This window comes from Myotis daubentonii, chromosome 15 (assembly GCF_963259705.1).
Source record: "Myotis daubentonii chromosome 15, mMyoDau2.1, whole genome shotgun sequence".
Lineage (NCBI taxonomy): Eukaryota > Metazoa > Chordata > Mammalia > Chiroptera > Vespertilionidae > Myotis > Myotis daubentonii.
In genome coordinates this window covers 58,363,579-58,385,490 of record NC_081854.1, presented here as the reverse complement: position 1 = coordinate 58,385,490, position 21,912 = coordinate 58,363,579, and the positions used below count along the sequence as shown (strand labels likewise).

At 58.5% G+C, this 21,912-nt stretch overlaps 1 protein-coding gene across 3 annotated transcripts in view; it reads right to left on the bottom strand.

The window, feature by feature from the left end:
• ZNF536 (zinc finger protein 536) overlaps positions 1 to 21,912 on the bottom strand; it is a 290,099-nt gene that overhangs the window by 137,906 nt on the left and 130,281 nt on the right. For all 3 annotated transcript variants that reach the window (XM_059668157.1, XM_059668159.1, XM_059668158.1), the window contains exon 3: positions 918 to 3,125. In XM_059668157.1, the coding sequence (XP_059524140.1) occupies positions 918 to 3,123 (2,206 nt within the window). In that variant the 5' untranslated portion in view covers positions 3,124 to 3,125. The remainder of the gene's footprint in view (positions 1 to 917; positions 3,126 to 21,912) is intronic.

Sequence of the window (21,912 nt, the reverse complement as noted above, 5' to 3'; positions counted from 1 at the left end):
TGAGGCGGCTGCTCTCCTCAGAAAGGGCTCCAGACAGAACTTCCCGCGCACCGGCCACGCGGAGGGCCGGGCCCAGGCCGAGGAGGCCGCCCGCCTGCGAGGGGGCCACTTAGATTCAGCCTGGGAGGCGTGAGGGTGTATGTGCATGTGTGTGCATGTGTGTGCATGTGTGCGCGTGTGTGTGTTCGCATGTTTTTTCAAACGGGGCCAGGAAGCCTCCGTGTTTCAGACGTTCTGATGACAGATTGTCTGCTTTGCTGTTTCGGACCCCAAGGCCGCATCACCCATGAACAGGGCGCATGGCGGGATGGGCACTGGCGCATCTGTGCCAAAGCTCCGTGCCCACCAAACCACCGAGGAGCTGGCCGGGGGCCACACTGCGGTTCTGGAAGGGACCCACAGGGCCCGGTCTGGGGAGGAAGACCGGGGGAGCCCACCTGAGCGGATCACAGGGACACCCTCAGCGGGGAGGGCGGGGAGGGCCTGAACTTGCACCTTCACGTCTGTGGACGGATGGAGCGGGCTCCAGGCTCCCGGGCTCTGGAGAGCAGGGTTCGGCCAGCAGGCCGGGGCATGACGTGAAGCAGAGAGGTGGGCAATTACAGGGAGAGGTCTTCCCCGTGGGTGAACGTGCCCACTGGCCATCCTACCCCACGGGAGGAGGAGGGTCCACTACATTTCATAGGAGCCAGCGCTCAGGGACGGCTCAGGGAGAGAATGACAGCCTTCCCTCCACCAGGCAGACAGGCGAGGTCCTCACGCGCCCACCAGCCACGCTGACCTCGGGCCTGACCTTGCTGACCTCAGATCTGACCTTGAAGGGCAGCAAAAGGCCCGCCCCCCACCCAGGCCTCTGGGCAGGCAGGCAGGGCCCTTGCCAGCTGTCCTGCCCCCACCCGCCCGCCCGGCCCACCTACCTGAGGAGGACGGCGAGGAGGGGTGCGGGCTGTCCTCCTGGGCGCTGCCGGTCTGGGAGAGCCCCCCGCCGACCCCGCTCTCCTCGGTGACGTTGGAGGAGCCGGGCGTGGTGGAGCGGCTCACCGACTGGGACTCCTGGTCGCTGCCCGAGCCGCGCCGCTCGTCCAGGCCCGCGTGGGGCCCGTCCTCCTCGGCCTTGCGGTCCCGCTTGTGCACACGCGAGTGCACCACCACCTGGTGGTAGGTGCGGAACACGCGGCCGCAGTCAGGGCACTCGGTGGGCTTCTCCTTCAGGCCCCCGGGGCCCTGCAGGTGGTAGTCCAGCGCCTGGCTGAGCCCGTGGGACAGGAACTCCCGAGTGCCTTCCAGCGGGTCCAGCTTGGCCGGCAGGTCCCTCTGGCCGGCCGCCTTGGAGCCAGGCACCAGGTCGGCCGGCATTTTCTGCCGGGAGCCGTCGGCCCCCACCAGCACGTACTCCCGCTTCTCCTTATCGAACAGGACGCCCGCGGGCGCCAGCGCCTCCTCAGGGCCGCGCTGCAGCGGGTGCTCCTTGGGCAGGAAGCCGCGGTCGGCCGCCACGCCGCGGGCCATGAGCTGCCAGGCCTGGTAGCTGTGCACCGGGTCCATCTCGGCCGCCTTGGCCGCCGCCTGCAGCCGCTCGATGCAGCTGGACTTGAGCGGGGGCACCAGGCTCAGGCAGCCGAGGAGCGCGTGCTTGTCCCCCTCGGGGGCGCCCCCGTGCGCCCCGCTGGCGATGGGCGCGAGCAGCTTGCCCAGGACGTCCTTCTCCTTCAGGGGCAGCTCCCCCTTGTAGAGCTGGCCGCCGGGCTCGCCCAGGCCGGCTTTGTCCGGGGCCAGGAAGCCGCCCTGCAGGCAGGACAGGTAGCGGGAGTAGAGGTTGGCGTGGGCCTCCGGCGCCAGGCCGCCCAGGGGCGCGGGCGCGTCGGCGTCGCCGGGGGCCTTGGCCTTGGCCGACAGCTTGTTGAGGTGCACCTTCATGTGGTTCTTGAGGAACCAGGGCTCCTTGAAGCGCCGGCCGCAGATCTGGCAGCAGTGCTCGAAGGAGTCCTTGTGCTTGCGCATGTGGCCCTTGAGGAACCACGCCTGGCTGAACACCTGCCCGCACACCTCGCAGCGGAACTCGTGCGCCGCCTGCTCGCCGCCGCCGCCGGGGCCCTGGCCCTGCGCCGACTCGGCCGTGATGTGCGCCTTCTCCACGTGGCTGATGAGCTCCTCCTCCTGCGAGGCGGCGAAGTCGCACAGCGTGCACTTGTAGGGCTTGTGCAGGATGCGGATGTGGCGGTCCAGCTCCTCGCGCTTCTTGAACTTGCCCTTGCAGAAGGTGCAGCGGAAGCCGGCCGCGGGGGCTGCCGCCTCTTCCTGCGCGCCGCCGCCGCCCAGGGCGGGCTTGGGCGAGGGCGCGGGGCGGGCGGCGTCGGGCGCGCCGGGGGCGGAGGCGGCGGGGGGCGCCAGGTGGCCGGGAGCGGCGGGCGGGGCGGGCGGCGCGTGCGCATGCGCGTGCGGCGGGGGCTTGAGGTCCGGGCGTGCGGGCGCCAGGCTGCTCCGCAGCTGCTTGTCCCGCAGGATGGCGCGCTCCTCCAGCTCGTGCAGCAGGCGGTTCTCCTCGCGCACGCGCCCGCGGCCCTTGCCCAGGTTGCCCAGCTTGTGGGTGCGCAGGTGGATCTTGAGGTTGCCCTTCTGCGCCGCGCGGTGGTCGCAGTAGGGGCACTTGAAGGGCTTCTCGCCCGTGTGCGTGCGCATGTGCAGCGAGAGGATGCTGTTGAAGCGGAAGCGCTTGCCGCACAGCGGGCACGGGTACTTGCGGTTCTTGCGCGCGTCGTCCTCGATGTCGCTCATCTGCGACATGATGCCCAGGTTCTGCCCGTTGAGGAACTGCTGCAGGTCCACGCGCCCGTTGAGGCTGGTGTCCAGGTCGCGGCCCAGCGGGCTGGCCAGCAGCGCCATGGGGCTGCCCAGGGCCGGGCCGCCGCCCAGGGCCACGTGCGCCTGGTCGTCGAGGGGCGCGGGCTTGTCCTCGGGGCCGGGCCGCACGTGCAGCTCGGGGAAGGCCTGGCCCAGCTGCGAGGTGACGTGGTGCAGCTTCTGGCTCATGGCATACTGGCCGTTGAGCACGGGGCCGCTCCGGCGGGGCTCCGCGTCGGCCGCGGCGGCGGACACTCCAAGGCACAGGCTGGCTTCTTCCATCCCTGGAAAGGGAGAGAGAGTTCAGATGGGGCGCGGAGGGGGGGGGGCGGAGAAGTGGGGGGCAGCCACCGCCGGGCATTTGCGTTTCCCTGCCTCACCTCACCATCGTCATGCTCGGGAATGAGAGTCGAAAACAATAATAAAAAGATGAATTATTAAATGCCAATTATGCAACATGGCTTTGGTCCTCCCATTTGTTTGGGCGATGGATCGTCTTCCCTTGTATTTTCTATTTGCCGACTGCAATTACTCATTCACGGTTAAATTATTCACGTTTTACCACTTTCAGCACCTGATCACAGATGGGGTGGGGGGCGGTCAGCGTGGGAAAGTCCCCCCCCCCCGCCCCAGCCCCCACCTTGGGACACCCACACCTGTTGGCTCCGTTCAAAGTTGGCCTCGGAGCAGAACGGCTGTCCCGCTCGCTGGGAACTCGGGTTCCCACGGCCAATGCATTCGCCACTCTGAGATGAAAGGGGTTATTTTATGTTTTGGTCAAAAAAAAAAAAAAAAAAGAACGAAGAAAAAAGAAAGAAACACCCCATGGCATGATATTTACTGATACATAATAAAACAAGATAATGTTTTTGGGGGAAATAAAGTAACGGACAGGCTTTGGAACAATAAAAGGGATTTTGCTTTCGTCAACAAAAAGTGCAGTAATATCTCATTAAGCTGATTAGTATGCTGCTTAGAAACAGTGCTAGGTGCTGTAACACATGATTATAATCATAAAAATCCTTCAGTGTTTGCAAGGAAGCATTAACGAGGTATATTAAATTTTAAGGAGACTGCGAGTAGCAGCTTTGCAAACCTCGGAGATTAAGATTTAACCCTTATGTTACGAAACGCTGTTATGCTGCCGTCGGGCGGCACACACGTCTCCTGACGGAGTCAGCGGGTCCCGAGACGGTGCGGACGCGGACGGACGGGGCGAGGCCTCCCACCAGGGACACGCTTGCTCCCTGTCCTTCCCCGGGCACCGTCTCCAGGGCTGGGACTCTCGCTGGGCTTAAGGCGATCGTTCAAAGAACTAGATAAAGACCAATTAAAGGCCAGCGCGCCGCTGTCGGAACTCTCGCCCCGTCTGAGTGTTTTTAATAACTTTCCCGATACCCAGTAATGAGTACAAATGGTACCTGCGGAAGGCGCTCGGCGGAAAATGAGAACCCGGAGCCGTTTGTTAAACAGCAGCGCGCAGAGCGGGGCGGCAGAACGGTCTGTCACCGGCCTCACCGCCCCTCCGGCCAGTGCTGGGCCGCTGAGCGGGCCACGCGGGGAGGGCGCGGGAGCCAGCCCCCACGTCAAGCCCGTGGGAATTCAGCCCTGAGAGGCCAGGAGCCCACGCCTGGGGCCCTCCTGTTTCCAGAGCCTGGCTCCCCCTGAAGGAGCCCAGACCCGCCTCCACCCCTGGAACGATGCTACCAGCTGTCCTCTGCGGGCCCCGCTGTTCGGATGTCCTGGCCAGACAGGCGGGCCAGGAGCAGCGCTCACCCCCAGCCAGGACTGGTCCCCGGGCCAACACGCCCCCGCGGGCCTTGGGACAGAGCTGGGGTGTGGAGGCAGCACATTCAGTGTCACGGGGTACGCTGCCCGCCACACTGCCCACCGGGCAGCCTGTGCGCGGCGTGGAGGGTCTCCAGCCAGGCCGGCCTCCCTGGAGTCAGGACGGGCTGGGTGGCCATTGGGCACAGAGGAGCACAGACACGGTGATTCTTCCCAGGGCAGAACGCATCACCCGGTGCAGGTCCGCGTGTTCATGCGGACGACGCAGGGCAACTGCCCGCGAGCTCACACCCGGCACAGGGCACTGCAGTAACAGGAACCTTCCAATTTGCCATCTTTTTGTTCCTGGTGGCAGTCAAATTATTTAAAAAAAAATTTTTTTTTTTAAAAAGGCCAATTCTGGAGACCAGTCAGAAAGGAGTGGCTTCCTGTGGAGATGCGTGCATCTCAGTAACTTACCAGGCCCATCGCTGGCCCTCGGAGACAGGGCAGTCCCGGCGCCCACCAGCCAGCACGGACGGACAGGCCCAGGGTGCAGAGCCAGGACACCTGGGCCGTGTCCCCAGCCTCGTGCCACCTTCAAGCCCCCGTGGGCCAGGCCCGCTCCTCCTAAGCGAACACGGATCACGCCCTGAGGGCACGTGGGAGACCAGGATTCACCAGCACGCGGGGAAGTGCACAAAGTCCAGAGCCAACGCGCTGGCCCGCGGCCAGAGCCTGCCCAGTTGGCCGGCTCCGAAGACGCCAGTCCAGGAAGACGGGCTATTTTCAGGTTGCGGCCAATTCAGCAGGAGGGCACGGAGGCTGAATGCGCCATCCATGCCATCCGGCAAGCCCGCAGATCAGTGGGTCAGGGGAGGACCACCGACCGCCCCCACGCCCGCGGGGCCGCGTGTCACATAATGCGCTTGAGCCTTTTCCAGCGAGGTCTGGGTATGCAGTTCTTTTACTGTTAAAAATTTTTTCAATCAACAAAGCTTTTTAAAAAACCTTTTACGCAACTGGTCAAGTGCCACTGCTGAACACGGAATGTTCTAGAGCCTGCAGAGGCCAGACAGTGTCTCTCTTCTCCTCGCACAGGCCTCAGCTCACAGGGCCCTGTCTGAGGCTGATGCCCCCACCCCCCTTCACAGCGCTCAGCACCAGGGAAGTCTGGCGTCGACCCTCCAGCGAGCTGCTGCTTTTCCGTGAGGGCAGGTCCCGTCGGCCTCGGTCCCAGAGGAGGTCTCAGGGCGAGAGCAGCGCTGGCTCATCGCGGGCTCCGTGCTGGCCCGCCGAATGGGGGAGTGAATGAGCAGACCTCAACAACACAAGCCACAGTAGTGAGTCCCAACCTCCCAGGCCCCAAACTCCGCCTCGCACAGGTCCACCAGCACCCACAGTCAGACGCCCCACAGTCCGGAGGGCCCCTGGGTACCCCCTGAGGAGACTCCGCCACCACCAGCTCCCTCAGTCCAGGTGCCCATGGGCACCAGGAGGCAGAGACCAGGCTGCGTGGGACCCACGGAGGATGAGGATTTGAGCAGAGCGCCAGCTCACCAGGAGACATGCCAGGCGACAGCCCTCAAGTGAGCAGAGACCCTGGGGCAGGGCCGCACCAGACGGTCAGCCCAGATCCTCTGGGACCCGCCCCCTGCAGTGCCAGGAGCAGGTGCCCAGATGGGTCAGCCCTGGCCAACGCCAGCGCCAGCCGAGAGCAGGGGAGGGAGTTCCTGGAAAGGCAGAAGCTGGCGAGCTGGCCGGGGCCAAGGCGGCCGCGGCAGGATGAGCTGGCCCCCCCGCCCGGCCTGGGCCTCACAACCCTGGGTCCGCCCCAACGTCTCCAGCCTCCAGGTTTCCCCGTCCAGAACTCATTACCCCTGGCTCGGTCACTCAGGGACACTTGCCAGGGGCCACTGGGCAAGGCCACCAATGACAGGAAAGCAACAAAACGGCTCCCGAGAGGCAGAATTCCAAGTTCAGGGGGAGGAGAAACCATTGCAGCTGTGGACACAGGTGTGAGTGTGTGTGTGCGCGCGTGCGCAGGGGAGTGTGTGCACAGGTATGTGTGTATGTGTGTGCGTGCACAGGGGAGTGTATGTGTGTGTGTGCAGGGGAGTGTGTGCACAAGTATGTGTGTATATGTGTGTGTGCAGGGGAGTGTGTGCACAGTGTGTGTGTGTGTGTGTGTGCGCGCGCGCACGCGCAGGGGAATGTGTGCACAGGTATGTGTGTATGTGTGTGCGTGCACAGGGGAGTATATATGTGTGTGTGCAGGGGAGTGTGTGCACAGATATGTGTGTATGTGTGTGCATGCACAGGGGAGTGTATATGTGTGCAGGGGAGTATGTGCACAAGTATGTGTGTATATGTGCGTGCGCAGGGGAGTGTGTGCACAGGTATGTGTGTATGTGTGTGCGTGCACAGGGGAGTGTATATGTGTGTGTGCAGGGGAGTGTGTGCACAGATATGTGTGTATGTGTGTGTGTGCACAGGGGAGTGTATATGTGTGTGTGCAGGGGAGTGTGTGCACAGATATGTGTGTCTGTGTATGCATCACAGGGGAGTGTATATGTGTGCAGGGGAGTGTGTGCACAGATATGTGTGTCTGTGTATGCATGCACAGGGGAGTGTATATGTGTGCAGGGGAGTGTGTGCACAGGTATGTGTGTATGTGTGTGCGTGCACAGGGGAGTGTATATGTGCGTGTGCAGGGGAGTGTGTGCACAGGTGTGTGTGTGTGCAGGGGAGTGTGTGCACAAGTATGTGTGTATATGTGCATGTGCAGGGGAGTGTGTGCACAGGTGTGTGTGTGTGTGTGCGCGCGCGCACGCGCGCCCATGGAGTAGGTCTGTGCAGGGGCAGGGCGTGGAGTCCCCATGGGAACTCACACAGATGCTTCCCTGTGACTGTGGGACCGGTGGTGCCACTGCTAAGGCATGGAAGCCACCGGCAGCCCCGACAGCTCCCAGGGAGGGCGGGGCTGCCTGAAGGGGCCTCCCTGGCAAACCGTCCCAGGTCCCTCCCGCAGCAAGCAGCGGGCACGGGGACACGTCCGTCCTCCGAGGCCTGCCGTGGACCCTGTCAGTGCCATGCCCTGCGTCCCGACCACCAGGGCAGACACGCTCCTGGCCTGCAGCGCTGCCCACACGCCCCTGCCCCGGGCACTTGGTGGCTTGTGCACGGCCCCGGCCTGGATCTGGGCCGTCTCCCAAGACGCGGCCGCTGAGACACCGCAGTGCGAGGCCGGGAGCAGCACATGGAGGGCCTGACCCCGCCTGCAGGCCATCGGCCACCGGCCGGCCTCTGAGGCACTGCCAGGACGGCACCTGACCCGTCACCAGGGAGGACACCTTCGCACAGTGGAAGCAAGTAAGACACGACTCACCACTGACAACAGCCCACTGGCCCTCGGCGCGTGGCCTCAGCCCGAAGCCGAGCAGGAGCGGCAATAAACCCGCGGGCTGGGCGCCCGTCTGCCCAACGGACAGGAGCCGGGCTTCCCCGAAGCTGTCAGCTCCGGAAACACCACCATCGCCCCAACCTGACCTTTCCCCACCCAGAGGACATGGTGGGTGCTCGGGCACCCAACGCTGCTGTCAACATGGACCCAGAACCAGCCTGGCGGGCGGGGCTCAGGGGCCGAGCATTGACCTAGGAACCAGGAGGTCACGGTTCCATTCCTGGTCAGGGCACAGGCCTGGGTTGCAGGCTCCATCCCCAGTGGGGGGCGTGCAGGAGGCAGCTGGTCATGATTCTCTCTCATCATGGATGTTTCTCTCTCCCTTCCTCTCTGAAATCAATACAAATATATTTTTAAAAAGAAGAAGAAAAGAAAAAAGACCAAGAACCAGGCTGGGGCCTGAGTCCCGGCCGCCACGGGGGCCCCGGGGACAGCGTCTGGGGGCCGGAGGCTGCCCCGGAGCTCAGCGACGTCCCGTTTCCCAGGGGGGGTGCCCTCAGCCCTGGCACCCACCATCGGGCACACAGATCATCAAAACACCTTCTGCCTCATCCTCTCATCTCCGCAGCCACCTGAGCCCTCGGCTGCCTGCGGCGGCGCTGACCGCTCTCCTGACCCGTCGGTTCCGCCTTCGCTGTTTCCTGCGGCAGCAACGTCCGAAGTTCCCACTTAGTTCCTCCGACAGAGACCCGAATGGCCTCGCTCCCTCCAAAGGAAATTCAAAGCCATCAGGGCACCAGAAATGCCAGCTGCTACGAGGCTAAATACATTTTACACAAAAACACGGTTCCGTTTTGCTAGCACAGGAGAGGGGGGGGGGAAAAAGTAATCTTACGAATAGTCCAAAAAATATAGATCTTGCCAGCAAGCGTCTTATCCGCATACCATGAAAAAGAATAGTTGGGAAATAAAATGACTTTCAAAATTACCATTTCAACTGGATTTTTAAAAATCAAATATTGTTGTCTAGCCAAGCACAACTAAATATGCCCTTTTTTATCAGCGTGGAGAGAGGCGCTGCCTCACAGCTTCGCAGCCCCACGGCCCCAGGCGCTGGGCAGGGGGAGGGCTTGGGGCCACGGCTTCACCCAAAATGCTGCCACCGCCCGCAGCCCTGGCTGTAGGCACCCCCCCCCCCAGACTCCCTGACCCTGGCCCTTCCGCACGACCCGCCCGCCCCCTTGCCCTTGGGGTGCGCGGTGATTGAGGGCGTCCCCTGCAGCACAATGGCTGCCTGTTGGCGCTACTTCTCCCGTTGTCGGAGCTCACGCCGTTTACGCTCAGGTTGTTATCGGCACAATCCGCTCCTGTTCTGAGCACGGAGCACCCGACTACCCAACCTTTTCAGGGTCATTAAACAGCTGTAAACATTATTACAAAAATAAGCCAGCGATTTCACGCTCGCATTTGGGCCTAGAGCTTGCCGTGCTGAGCAAGGACATTTTTTTCATCTGCTACGATCCATGCCAGTGACCTGTGGGCACCCAAACGATCGCATCGCCGGCGTTCCCGAGGTGGGCAGGACACCGAGGGGGGGGGGGGTGTGCCAGGTGAGCGACAGACAAGCGGGAGGGCAGCGCGGACCGGCCTGTTGTGACCGGTGTGCGGGCGATGCTAGGAGGCAGGGCCAGAAATGGTTCAGTCCTGGCTGAGTTCCTTAGTGACAGCACGACATTCCAACCAGGCTGTGGACTGTGGCAGCCACGGCGTGACCAGGAGAGCGAGGTGGGAGGGCGGTCAGCTTCCCCAACGTCCCCTGGACGGAGCGCTGGCCAGAGCGGAGGCCTCACTATCTCGAATGGGCATGGTCGGCGGGCTGGGCCCACGCAGGCCCCACGGCGCCCCAGGCAGTTCCTGGTGAGAGAGACTCTGGGTGGTTTCAGAATTCTCAAAGGCACAGGGGTATCCCCAGCACGCCGGCTCTGGGGGTCGGGTTGAAGCTGTAGGCCAGCACTGAAGACAGAGAAGGGAAGGGGCACATCCAGGGGGAGGGAAGCCCTACACTAAGGGTCTCCTGGTCCTCTTCTCAGGGACTTCCGGTCTGAGGTCCTGCTCACTGGCCGCCCACCCCACGCAATGCCAGGCCACAGGTTCAGGGGGGCGGGGGGTGGAATCAGACAACTTCCGACGGGTGGTTGTTGGGGCCATGGACTTGCCAGGCAGAGTAAGGTCCCAAAAACACAAATGACAACAACGGCTGCCATCACTGCCATCTTCATCTTTGTTTCTTCCTCCTGCTCCTTCTCCTCCTTCCGCGCCCTTCCTTGGTTCTCTCTCCTAAGTATATGTTTGCTGTGGTCAATAAACTCTTGCTTGCCTTTCTACCAAAAAGAAACACCCACCCGGCAGCTCTGTGGAAGCATCTGGAAGGTACGGTTCATCATGAATGACACCCTTTCATGACTCCATGTGACAGGGCGTACAGCAGGGCCAGGTTCCCGCCTCCGAGTTGGCACCTGAGTCCGGTGCTGCAACCGGGGAACCGACGAGGTGCATGCGGCCGGGCGAGGGCGGGGCTGGGAGCGGAGGGGGAGGAGCGGGACGTATGAAGGTCTGGGAAGCAGCCCATCCTTGGCTGGGCCTTGAGGACGCCGCTGGGCCGGGGGAGGAGCGGGTGGGCACAGAGGGGTCAGCGTGTGTGGAATGAGGCCTGAGTGCAGGACGGTCGGGAAGATGAGCGATGGAAGTGGCGCCCGGCACAGGCCTGCGTGTGCATCCCTGGAGGGCGCATTTATATTTGGGGCAAACGGCCTCAGAAAAGCTCCTACCCGTGTCCCAGCCTAACATGCATGCCTCGCACGGCTGCGACGCGCCCTTAGCAACTTCCTATCACATGTGGTCAGAGATGGGGGAAATAAAGGGTGACAGCAAACTCTAGGACCACAAAACTAACGTCAAGGGCGAAGTTGTCACTGTGGCGAGAGGTCCCCGTGCAGGGAGGAGAGGGACTTGGATGGACAGACAGCACTGGCCTCCTCTTGTCCTCTTTGAACAGCAGGACCGTGAAAGGGCCAGTCCCCAGGCTCCTGGCTGCCCAAACCCATCCTCCGTGCTCCAGCCTGGTGTCGCCTACTCCGGGAAGCCCTCCTGGGATTGCTCCAGGCCGGAGGTGACCACTCAGGCCGTGGACCCCCCGCCCCCCGCCCCTCCCGGTGCCTTTTCTGTCGGTGGAACGGTAAGGACACAGTCCTGGTGTGCCAGACGCACAGCCGCAGGGCCATGTGTCCCTGCCTGGGTCGGAGCTCTGTGTGGGCCGGCGTCTTACAGCCCCGTCCGCCCGCGGCTCCCGGGGGGCCAGGCCCTCCCCGTGGCGGTCCTCTGAGCTTCCGACAACCCCAGTGCAGAAGATCACAAAGGGACAGCAGGTGGTGAGCAAAGACCAGCCCGGCTCCCCGAGAATTCAGGCCATACAGTGGGGCCTCCAATCCTCCCGGACGGGCGAACCAGAAGGAGATGGCCCTACCTCTCGGTGAAGGATTTATCCGACGGTGTCCGCCCATCGGGGAAGCCAGGGACGCGACGGACCTGCACTCCCAATGAGGGCTCTGCCTGGGAGCGGCATCGCAGCGCTGCAAGGGATGCCCGCGGTCGCCACGCGGAGAATTGATTATTCTCGCTCGCCCGCGTTCGCTCCCCCTTTTCAAACAGGCTCCGTCAGGACGGGAACTCAGATCTTTAATCCCTATTAACCCGCCTTGGCCCCCGCGCAGCCTCTGCACACGGCGCTGCCCTGAACAGGACGGGAACCGGCCCCAGGGCTCCCCCAGCCCCGTCCTCCCGGGGACAGCAGCGGTCGGGAGCGGGCGCCCCGCTACCTCTCACACCTCTCAGCCCCGAGGAGAGCCCTTCACCCGGAGCCCTCCCGGACCGTGAGCTCCTCCCGGACGGTTCGTTTCCATTTCCCTTTCATTGCACAGAAGCTCCGATTCGATTCGGCGCGAAACTAAACAGAATGCAGAACGCAGGTACGCGGGGGCCAGGGCGGCCCGACGGACGTACTCAGGGATGCCGGCCAGGGAGGGCCGTGCTGTCGAAGCTGTCGGCTCAGGCGCACAGCATCTCACAGGGGCTCACCGCCGCCGGGAGCACAACCCCAGCACCGGCGCTGGGGCGGGGCCTCGGGGCCCTCAGTTCAACACGCCGGCTCCTCGGCGACCCCCCTGATCCAAAGGCACCCGAGGCCCAACCACGTCCACAGGCTGTAGCCGCAGGAGCCGCACCGCCTCCTGCGCGTGGGCTGGCTTGGGTGGATTTCCCCAGCGAGCCCACTCATTCCCGTGTCTGCTCTGCTCCACGGGACCCATTCAAACACGGACCAGCCATGCCCAGCCGGCTCCATGCACCCAGGGTCCTGAGTAGCACGCGGGGCTGGGCGCTTCTGGAGGATCTGGTGTGACGGGGGAAGGCTGCGTCTCGTCCCGTGTGCGCCAGACGCAGAGTGGGCACCCAGGGCACCGAGAAGCATCGCCACCCTGCCCCCCGCACAGCCCCACTTGCCGCTTGCCCAGGATCTGGGATGCCACATCCGGGTCTCCCCACAGGGCTTTGCTCCAACACAGCCCAGAACATAATGTGACGTGTGGTCACGGGGCCCGCGGTCTCAGGTCTGTGTGGATGTAACAGGCTCTCTCTGCAGGGTCCTCTGCCCATTTGCTCCTACTGTATCTCTCCTCCCCTCCCATCCCCTGTGGGTAACTTCTTCACTCTCCCAGAATGCCCCCCAACTTCCCGAGACCCCAAGGTGGGGTCCCCCTGAAGGTCCAGCTGACAGGGGTGGGCCCCGACCCTGAGTGTTCCGTGGGCTCCAGGGGGATGAAGGTCAAAGGCAGGTATGAGGAGGGCCCAGGAGGCAGAGAAGGGAGGGGTCAGTATGTTTTTGAATTAATTTTTTTAAAAACATGTTTTTGTTGATTTTTAGAAGGAGAGAAAGGGAGAGGGAGAGAAACATTGATCGTTTGCCTCCTGCACACACCCAGCTCACGTGTTAGCCCTGCTCAGTGGCCATGCCCGCGGGCTGATGCAGGCTGGGAAGCCACAGCGCCCCAAATTGCAAGGTTTTGTGGGTCCAGGCACTTCCTGTTCACCTTGCCCCCGCTCTCTGTCCACCCTCAGGGCCGGTTCCTGGCCTCCTTCTCCTGCACAGAGAGCCCGAGGGGTGGGCCGCAGCCGCTCTGCCCGATGCACAAGCCAGAGCCGCGTGCAGGCGCCTGGACGCGGCGGCGAACACGGGTTTCCCGGGACCAGGGGGGCACGTCAAAGGGGGAATGCAGATGAGCGGCAGCCAGGCGTGTCTCCAGCCATCCGTGGGGCCCGGGGTGGCACCCCAAAGCCTCAGGGCGGCCACGGGAGCAACCCTCCCCGCCCCCCGTGGGCGCTCAGAGCAACAGGGAGGCGGGCCAGGCCGAGGGGAGCCCTGGGACCGAGGGAGACCCCAGACCCTGTGTCTCTCCTCCCAGAGGCCACGCGCACCCTGGCAGGGAGCCTGGGTCTGCTGCCTCGTTACTGCTTGTCCCCTTGCCCTCCTGCCCGCCCCTCCCTCCCTGCCACCCTTTGCGGTGACCGCTGCCCTGCCCCCTGCCCGCCTCAGCTGCTGTGGCTGCCGGCCTTGCCCCCGTGGGGGCCCGGGAGGAAGCCCTGCCCCGTGAGCCCTGGAAGCTGGGACAGACTGAGCCGGCTCTGCAGGGCCCGTCATCTCATTCCAGGGACGCAGCTGGCCAGGCCCAGCGTGATGGAGGAGGAGGATCTACGGACACACTCACCACCCGCTCACCCGCTCACTCCACCTGACGCCGAGCGGCCACGGGTCCCCTTTCTGCCTCCCCAGGAGCCGCTAGCTCTGCAATGGCAGTGACGGTGTCTCCCTCTGTCATTGCCAGATGCCTGGTGCCAGCACTTTTGTTTAACTTTTATTGTGAAATATACAGATCACTCTTAATTAATGTTCATTGAGTGGGTGGAGGGGTAAGTGCATGGACCAATGAATGGATGGATGGATAGATGGATGAATGATGGATGGATGAATGGGTGATGGGTAATAGATGGATGATAGATGGATGATGGATAGGTGGATGGATGGATGGATGGATGATTGATAGATGGATAGGAAGATGGATGGATAGATCCATGAGTGGATAGGTAGGTGAATGAGTAGATGGATGGATGAATAATGGATAGATAGATGGATAATGGATAGGTGGATGGATAGATTGATGGATGGATGGATAGGTGGGTGGGTGAGTGGATGATAGATGGATGGATGGATGGATGATGGATAGATGAATGGATGGATCCATGAATGGATAGGTAGGTGGATGGGTGGATGGATGGATAGATGGATAATGGATGGATGGATGGATGGATGGATGGATGGATGGATAGGTGGGTGGGTGGGTAGATGGATGGATAATGGATGGATGGATGGATGGGTGGGTGGGTGGATGGGACGAGTGAATGAGCATCCTCTACGTGTTGGGTACTACAAGGGCTATGGCAAGGAGCCTGGACGCATTTCCTGGTACCAAATGCGAGAGCAGTGGGAGCACCTCAAGTGCCCAGGGCTGCGCTCCTGCCAGGAGGCGTCAGAGCCCAGGGAGAGGTGAGGGGATGAGGGCCCACCGCATACAGGTTGGCACCGAGAACTCTCTCAGACATCAGGGCTCAGGTGCGCCTGCATCCTCGGTCCTTCCAGGGAAGCTGAATGCGCGTGAGGGAGGGCCTGCTCCACGTGGGGACTGTCCCGGAGGCTCGGGCCCATGTTCAGCCGCCGGGCCCACGTGTCCTGCGGAGCCCCGCTTCCCAACATCCCCAACTCCCGGGAGCCCAGGGTCCCCTCGCTGTTTCAGAAAATGAGTAAAGTGAAGGCGGTGAAAGGCCTTCGGACGTGCTTCCACCCGTGGCCTCCCCACGCGCCGCAAGGAAGCGCCCCCACCTTTGCCGTGTTTTCGTGCCCTGCTAATATCTTTTTAATTAATTCACTATTTTTTACTTTAATGCATTTAAAAGAAAACTATATCATTACCCTAAATGGAAATTTGTATCACTTGCTCTAAATTAAAGGTAATTATAAAAATAAATAAAGCAAGAGCAGTGTTATTAAATCCGGGCTGAACCCGCCCCTGCAGCAGGCGCTGGCCCGGCAGCTCTCCCTTCCAGGGGCGGCTGGGGGAGGTGGAGGGCTGTCGGGGACACGCGGGGGAGGGTGGCGGGGAAGGTCTCTCACATGACCCCGGTCACTTCATGTGGGGGCCCCTGCATCTCCTGAGGTCGCCCTGGACACGATGCAGGCTTCTCCCTCGGCCGGCAGCCCCTCCGGGAGCCAGCGAGGCCCCTCGGGTCGCAGTGGACGGGGCCTCCGTGAGATGCGGGATGAATGGGGACCGACTCACCTTCCTACCATCACAGAGAACATGTCAGTCCAGCCCTGGCCGGTGTGGCTCAGTGGTTGAGCATCATCCCAGGCGATTCCCATTCAGGACACGTGCCCAGGTTTCGGGCTCCACTCCTGAAAGGGCATGTGCGGGAGGCAACCACGGATCTTCCTCTCTCAGATCCATGTTTCTCTCTCTCCCTCTCCCTTCTTCTCCTTCTAAAAATCAACAAAAGCACACTGACGCCTCCCTCCTCTGCCTCCTGGGCCCTCCCCCGCCTGCCTGGGACCTTCACCCCCGCAGAGCCCCCCACACGCGGAGCCTGCACCCCGCCCAGCCTCTCCCCTGGAGCATGAAGACTGACAACAGCCCGCGGCCTGGCCGGAGCCGGGAAATCTACCTTGTTTTCCTCTTTTGAGAGAGAAGTGTTCCAAACAGTGGCCAGATCCCGTAGGAACTGCTGAAAAGGCGGGACTTAGCTCCACAGCAGCCGGCCTGCTCCTGCAGGCCCAGGGCGGGAGGGGTGCAGGCTGGACTTGACAGAGATCGCGTGTTCCCGCGAGCGCCCGAGCCAGGCGCCCCACGCGGGGATCACCCGCCCGCAGCCGGGCTCGCGGTAATCAACACGCCAGTAGCGCCTCCACCTCGGGTGATGCGCTTCCTACGACGCTGATGGCGCGAGGAGAGGCGAGTCCCACACGCCGACGGGAAGGAGCTGCCGGCGATGACATGGCCAATAACTCAGGGCTCATGGGCTCCCCAGGAGGCCGCGGGGGGAAGCGACCTGCGCGCACACAGGGTCCCGGGAGGAGGACGGGTCAGCGGGGCCTGCGAGGCCACAGGGCCTCCTTGTTCCAGGGGTGATGCGGGCGGAGTGTCTCGTCTGCTCTCAAACACGGATGAGCTCCCTAAGGATTTAACTCTTCCGCATGCACAGCGCCCAGGGGCACAGACATTAACTTGTTCAACGCATTGAGCCTGCCCTGGCCGGTTTGGCTCAGTGGATAGAGCATAGGCCTGGGGACTGAGGGTCCCGGGTTCAATTCACATGCCCAGGTTGCGGGTTCGTGCAGGAGGCAGCCAATAGATGTGTCTCTCACACATCGATGTTTCTCTCTGCCTCTCCCCCCGCCCCACTTCCACTCTCTAAAATCAATGGGTAAATATCCCCGAGTGAGGATTAACAACAACAAAAAAAGGCGTTGAGCCCGATTCCGTCCACAGTCACTCACAAGCAGTTCCCACAAGGTCCTGAGAGAGTCACATGCGGACAGAGCCCCGCCCCCTCGCTCCCTCACACACGCGGCTGTGACCCCACTGGGCCAGCATCACCCACCATGTGTCCACTGCCCCACTCAGAAGCAGTGCCCGCCTGGGGGATCGCTGTCCCCTCCCCTCCCCTCCCCTCCTCTCCTCTCCGTGGAGCTCTTGGGGCCACTGGTGGCTTCTCCGTGCCCGCCAAGGGTGCCATGGGGCAGAGGACTCGCTGGGAGTCCTGCTCACATGGGGGAGCATCCACACCTGCCTTTGACCTTCATCCCCCAGGGCCCGCCGAGCACTCAGGGTCAGGGCCTCCCAGATGCGAGCACATCCGGAGTGAACAGGCCGCCTCCTCTCGGACCCAGCGATCTGGAGAAGAGGAGGAAGCGAGCGGGGAGCAGCCTGGCCCTGGCGCTCCCTCGCAGGAGGCCCCTCCCCTCCCCCACTACCAGGGACGCAGGCACCATGTTCAGAGCCCTGTTACCACAGGGGGCGCGAACTCCACAGGGTCATGCCGACAGGTGTCGAAAAGGCCTCTCACAAAACTGGGTGTTCGTTTCTGATTTTTTAGGAAAATCCCTGGTAATAGAAAAAAAAAGACCATCCAAGCATCTATCGCAAAACAACTCGAAAACAGGCCTCTGGTGACACCGAGGGGCACTGTCCCCAAAACCAAAACCCACTTGAGACATAAGATGCCCCTGCCCCAGGTTCACAGAGATGGTTGTGGAAGCTCCAGCCCGTCCAACTCAGAGAAAAGCCCCACGAGAACAGTGCGCACTGGAAACAGGAGGAAGTCATCATTACTTTCCAATGACACGACTGAGCGTCTAGAAAACGCCAGCGTGTGGAAGCCAGAGAGACCACAGGCGACAACATGGGCGGCGGGCTGTCTCCACGTGCAACCAGCCCAGGCAGGTCTCCCTGCCGCTGCCCCCACAGCCCTGCCCACGGCGCCAACGGTGTTTCCTGCGGGACACCTCCCTGGCGGCATCAGAAATGCTGGGCTATTCCTGCGAGAGGGAACATGGGTGGGGTCAGATGAACAGGAGTGGGCCCAAAGCTCGGCCCAAACCCACGCAGGGAAACCCAACAAAACAATGCGATCCTTACACACTCCCACGCGACGTTCAGAGAAGTCCCCTGCAGGAGGCCACACGTGTGAAAGAACCTCCGTACGGCTCCTGCCAGCCACAGGTCCGCAGTCAAAATCAAAACAAAATTACAGCAAAAAAAAAAAAAAAAAATAGTTCTAGGATGTGGCTAAAGCAACCCAACAAAAAAGTTATAAAAGTGTGATGAATAGAAAGTGAAAAGAATTGAAAACAAATGAACTAAGCTGTCAATTCAAGGAGCTGAAGGGGGGGGGGAGGGTAGACCCAAAGAAAGTAGAAGGAAGAGAGTAATAAAAATTATAACAGAAACCAATTACACAGAACACCCCACCCTCCAGGTAGGGAAGAAAGACTCACTAACAGCCGGTTCTTTGACAATGCCAGGAAAATAAACTTGGCTGTACAGACAAGAATAGAGAAAATACACACACACCCCACATCAGGACTGAGGAAGGGAAATAAACTCAGATACAAAGAAGACTTCAAAATTACAATACAATACAAAACAACTTTATCCCATTAAAAATCTATATTCAAATGGACGATTATCTAATGAAAGGATCAGCTATGACTCAGCGAGACGTTAAATACCTGAATAAAATCATAATCACAGCAAAAATTTAAGAGATAATGGACAGTTACATCCAAAAGAAATTACAGAAAAGGGCCAGTCGGCTTCATGCTTATCGTTGACAAGGCCTTCAAAGGCACAGGTGATCTGTGTTTATAAACGGGCCCCGAACACGGAAGGCTCCCCGTTTCATTCTCTGAACTAGGACAGGAGGACTAGGGACAACGTAGAAGAAAGGGGGAAACAGGAGGAGGAGGGGTGCGGGAGGAGATGGGAGAGGAGGGGGAGGCAGGGGAGGAGGGGAGGAAAATGGGAGGAGAAGGATGATGAGAAGGGGGAGCTGCTCTGCCGCCGCCACCCCCCATAGAAGCCACAGGGCACCTCATTTACAAACATCGGTGCAAATAGCCTAAATAAAATACCAGTGAAATGGACCTTGCAGCCTAGTAACATAATAATTCCTCAAGAAACAACCACAGTTGAGTCCAATAATTCAGGACGCATTCACCAACAGGAAACCTAGAAATTCACCATATTACTATCCTATAGAATGACCCTATTAGATCAACAACTAGAGGCCCGGTGCACAAAATTCGTGGGGGGCGGGAGGGTCCCCTCAGCCCAGCCTGCACCCTCTCGCAATCCGGGAACCTCAGGGGATGTCTGACTGCTGGCTTAGGCCCGATCCCACTGGCAGTCAGACATCCAGACATCCCTCTCACAATCCAGGACCACTGGCTCCTAACCACTCACCTGCCTGCCTGATCGCCCCTAACTGCCTCTGTCTCCGCCCACACCACCGCGGCTTCATCTGGAAGGAATGGAATGATGTCCAGAAGGTCCCAGAAGGTTGTTCGGCTGTCCGGTCTAATTAGCATATTAGGCTTTTATTATTATAGATGTCCCAAAGGCACGAGATAAAACTCAGCATTCCCTCCTAATTTATTAAAAGATAACAGGTCTCCCTCACACATCACGTTTGATGGCACAATATTGGAAGCATTTCCATTAAAGCTGGCAACAAGACACTCTGTCCTGGAGATCTTAGCCAGTGCAAACATTGTTGTTGTTTTTTAGTTTTTATTTATTTTTTTTAAATATATTTCTTTATTGATTTCAGAGAGAAAGGGAGAAGGAGAGAGAGATAAAAACATCAATGATGAGAGAGAATCATTGATTGGCTGCCCCCCGCACACCCCCCACTGGGGATGGAGCCCGCAACCCAGGCATGTGCCCTTGGCCAGAATCGAACCTGGGACCCTTCAGTCCGCAGGCTGACCCTTTATCCACTGAGCCAAGCCAGACAGGGCTGTTGTTGTTTTTTAAATGGGAAAAGAAAACATGAGATACAGTTCTTGACAAGGAACAGACAAAACTGTCACTATTAGCAACTAAAAATGACTGTATGTACAAAATCCAAAGAAGGAAGTATGAAACCATTGGTACTAATAAATGTGCAATATGATGTCAAAGACAAATCAAGGTACTGAAAATAATTGCTTTCTTATACACTGTAAACCAACGACAAGTTATCAGAGGAAATCTTAAACACCCAGAAATAAGTGTAATAAAAAATGGGCAAGACCTCCATAAAGTAAAACATGAAACTTGATGGAAAGACATCAAATAAGACCTGAATAAACAGGTATACCATGTTCATGGACGGAAAGGCGATGTGGTAAATATGTAAATTTTATGCAATTAATCTACAAACCCATGTCAAATCGCTGATAGGAATATCTATCAAACGTAGCACATGAAATCCCAAATTCATCTGGAAAATGTGATGAAAGTAAATTTTAAAGAAGGGGAATGAGGAGGCATGGAGAACATTGTGCTGGGTGAAATACGCCAGTCAGAGGAAGACAAATACCGCATGATTTCACTCATACGTGGAATTTAATGCCCAAACTGAGCTAACAAGCCAAATAGAGACAGACACCAGAGAGCAGGCAGACAGCTCTTTAATGGGAGAGGGTGTCAAGTGGGGGATAGAGGGATTGAGCAGAAAAGAAAAAAAGAAAAGGACTCATGGGCATGGACAGCAGTGTGACGACGATGGAAGGGAGGGAGGGTGGGTGGAGCTGGAAGAGGGCAAAGGGGGGGGTGGTAAATGGTGATGAAAAAATAATAATGATTTAAAAAATGTTTAAAGACGTCAATTTTGTATTCCCTATTTCTCTAATGTGACTTCTAAAACATGTTTTATTTATATAAAACCAAAACAAAATACTTTTCCTATATATTTTATATGACTTGAAAATATAAATTTAAAATCTCATTCATCATAGCAAATCATGAATATATACATACATGTACGATGCATGTAGATAACATCTTGCCCTAGTAATATGCATCAAAATGAATACTCAATGGATTAAAGGTTTATATTTAAAAATAGGACCATAAATACATAAGGAGGTGAATTTAGGAGTATCTTAACATAATAATGGGGTAGGAAATTATTTTCAAAGCAGGACACGAAAGGCAGCAAAGGAATAGATTAAAAGATTTGATCACTAAATCCCTTTATCTCATTAAAAAACGCCATGTACAAAATTAAAAAGCAAGTGAGAAACTTGGGAGAAACACTTACAGGATATGTAAAAGACCAAGGGTTAAAACCTTTGGAGCAGGAAGCGATCCTACAATTCAAAAGAAAAATTCAAATAACCCCAGGAAACCACGCAGAGGGCGGGAAAAGGCATAACCAGGTGACTCACCGAAGAAGAGCTATAGACATTCCATTACGGGGAGGTAGAGAGATACAGAAATAGATAGGTGATAGCTATAGAAATAGATTTATAGCCAGACAGATATATATAGAAAGATTGATAACTACGTAAAATATAGATGTGTATATATATTAAGCTCAAGAAATGAAAAGTAACGTTAGACACATATCAAGTTAACATGACTTTGTTAAATAATATTCAGTGTCGGCAGACTGTGGGGAAAGGGCAGTTATAATTTGTGTGTGTTGGGGGCAGGTAGTAATTGGACACAACACGCCTAAAGGGCAGGGAGACTTGGCAACAGGTAGTCAAATCTTTCAACGTGCGGTCCCTTTAACTCAGCAACTCCACACCTAGCAATTAAACCTAAGGAAGTGATTAAGAATGTGTACAAAGATTTATCGAAAATGATTTTCATCAGAATGCTGTTCATTAAGGTGAAATGGGATTGCCCTTTAAAGTGCCGTTGCCAAGGGAGGGAGCGAATGGGGTGGGGGGCAGGAACTCAGAGGAGAAAATTAGGCAGGATGCCTCCCCGGGATGGCTGCCTGAGGAAACAGCTCTGCAAGCTGAGGGGGCTGTGAGGTACCTTCTCCGCAGAACAAGGTAGAAACGTTATGTCAGCAGGAAATCTGAGTCGCACAGACCTGCTGGGGGCTGTTGACAGGAAATACACTCTCCATGTAGAAACCTCTGGGTTTTATTTGATTTGTTCATTCATTCATTCAGCTACTCAACAAACATTTATTGAGCAAGTGCTCTATGCCAGACACCATTCTAGATACCACAGATG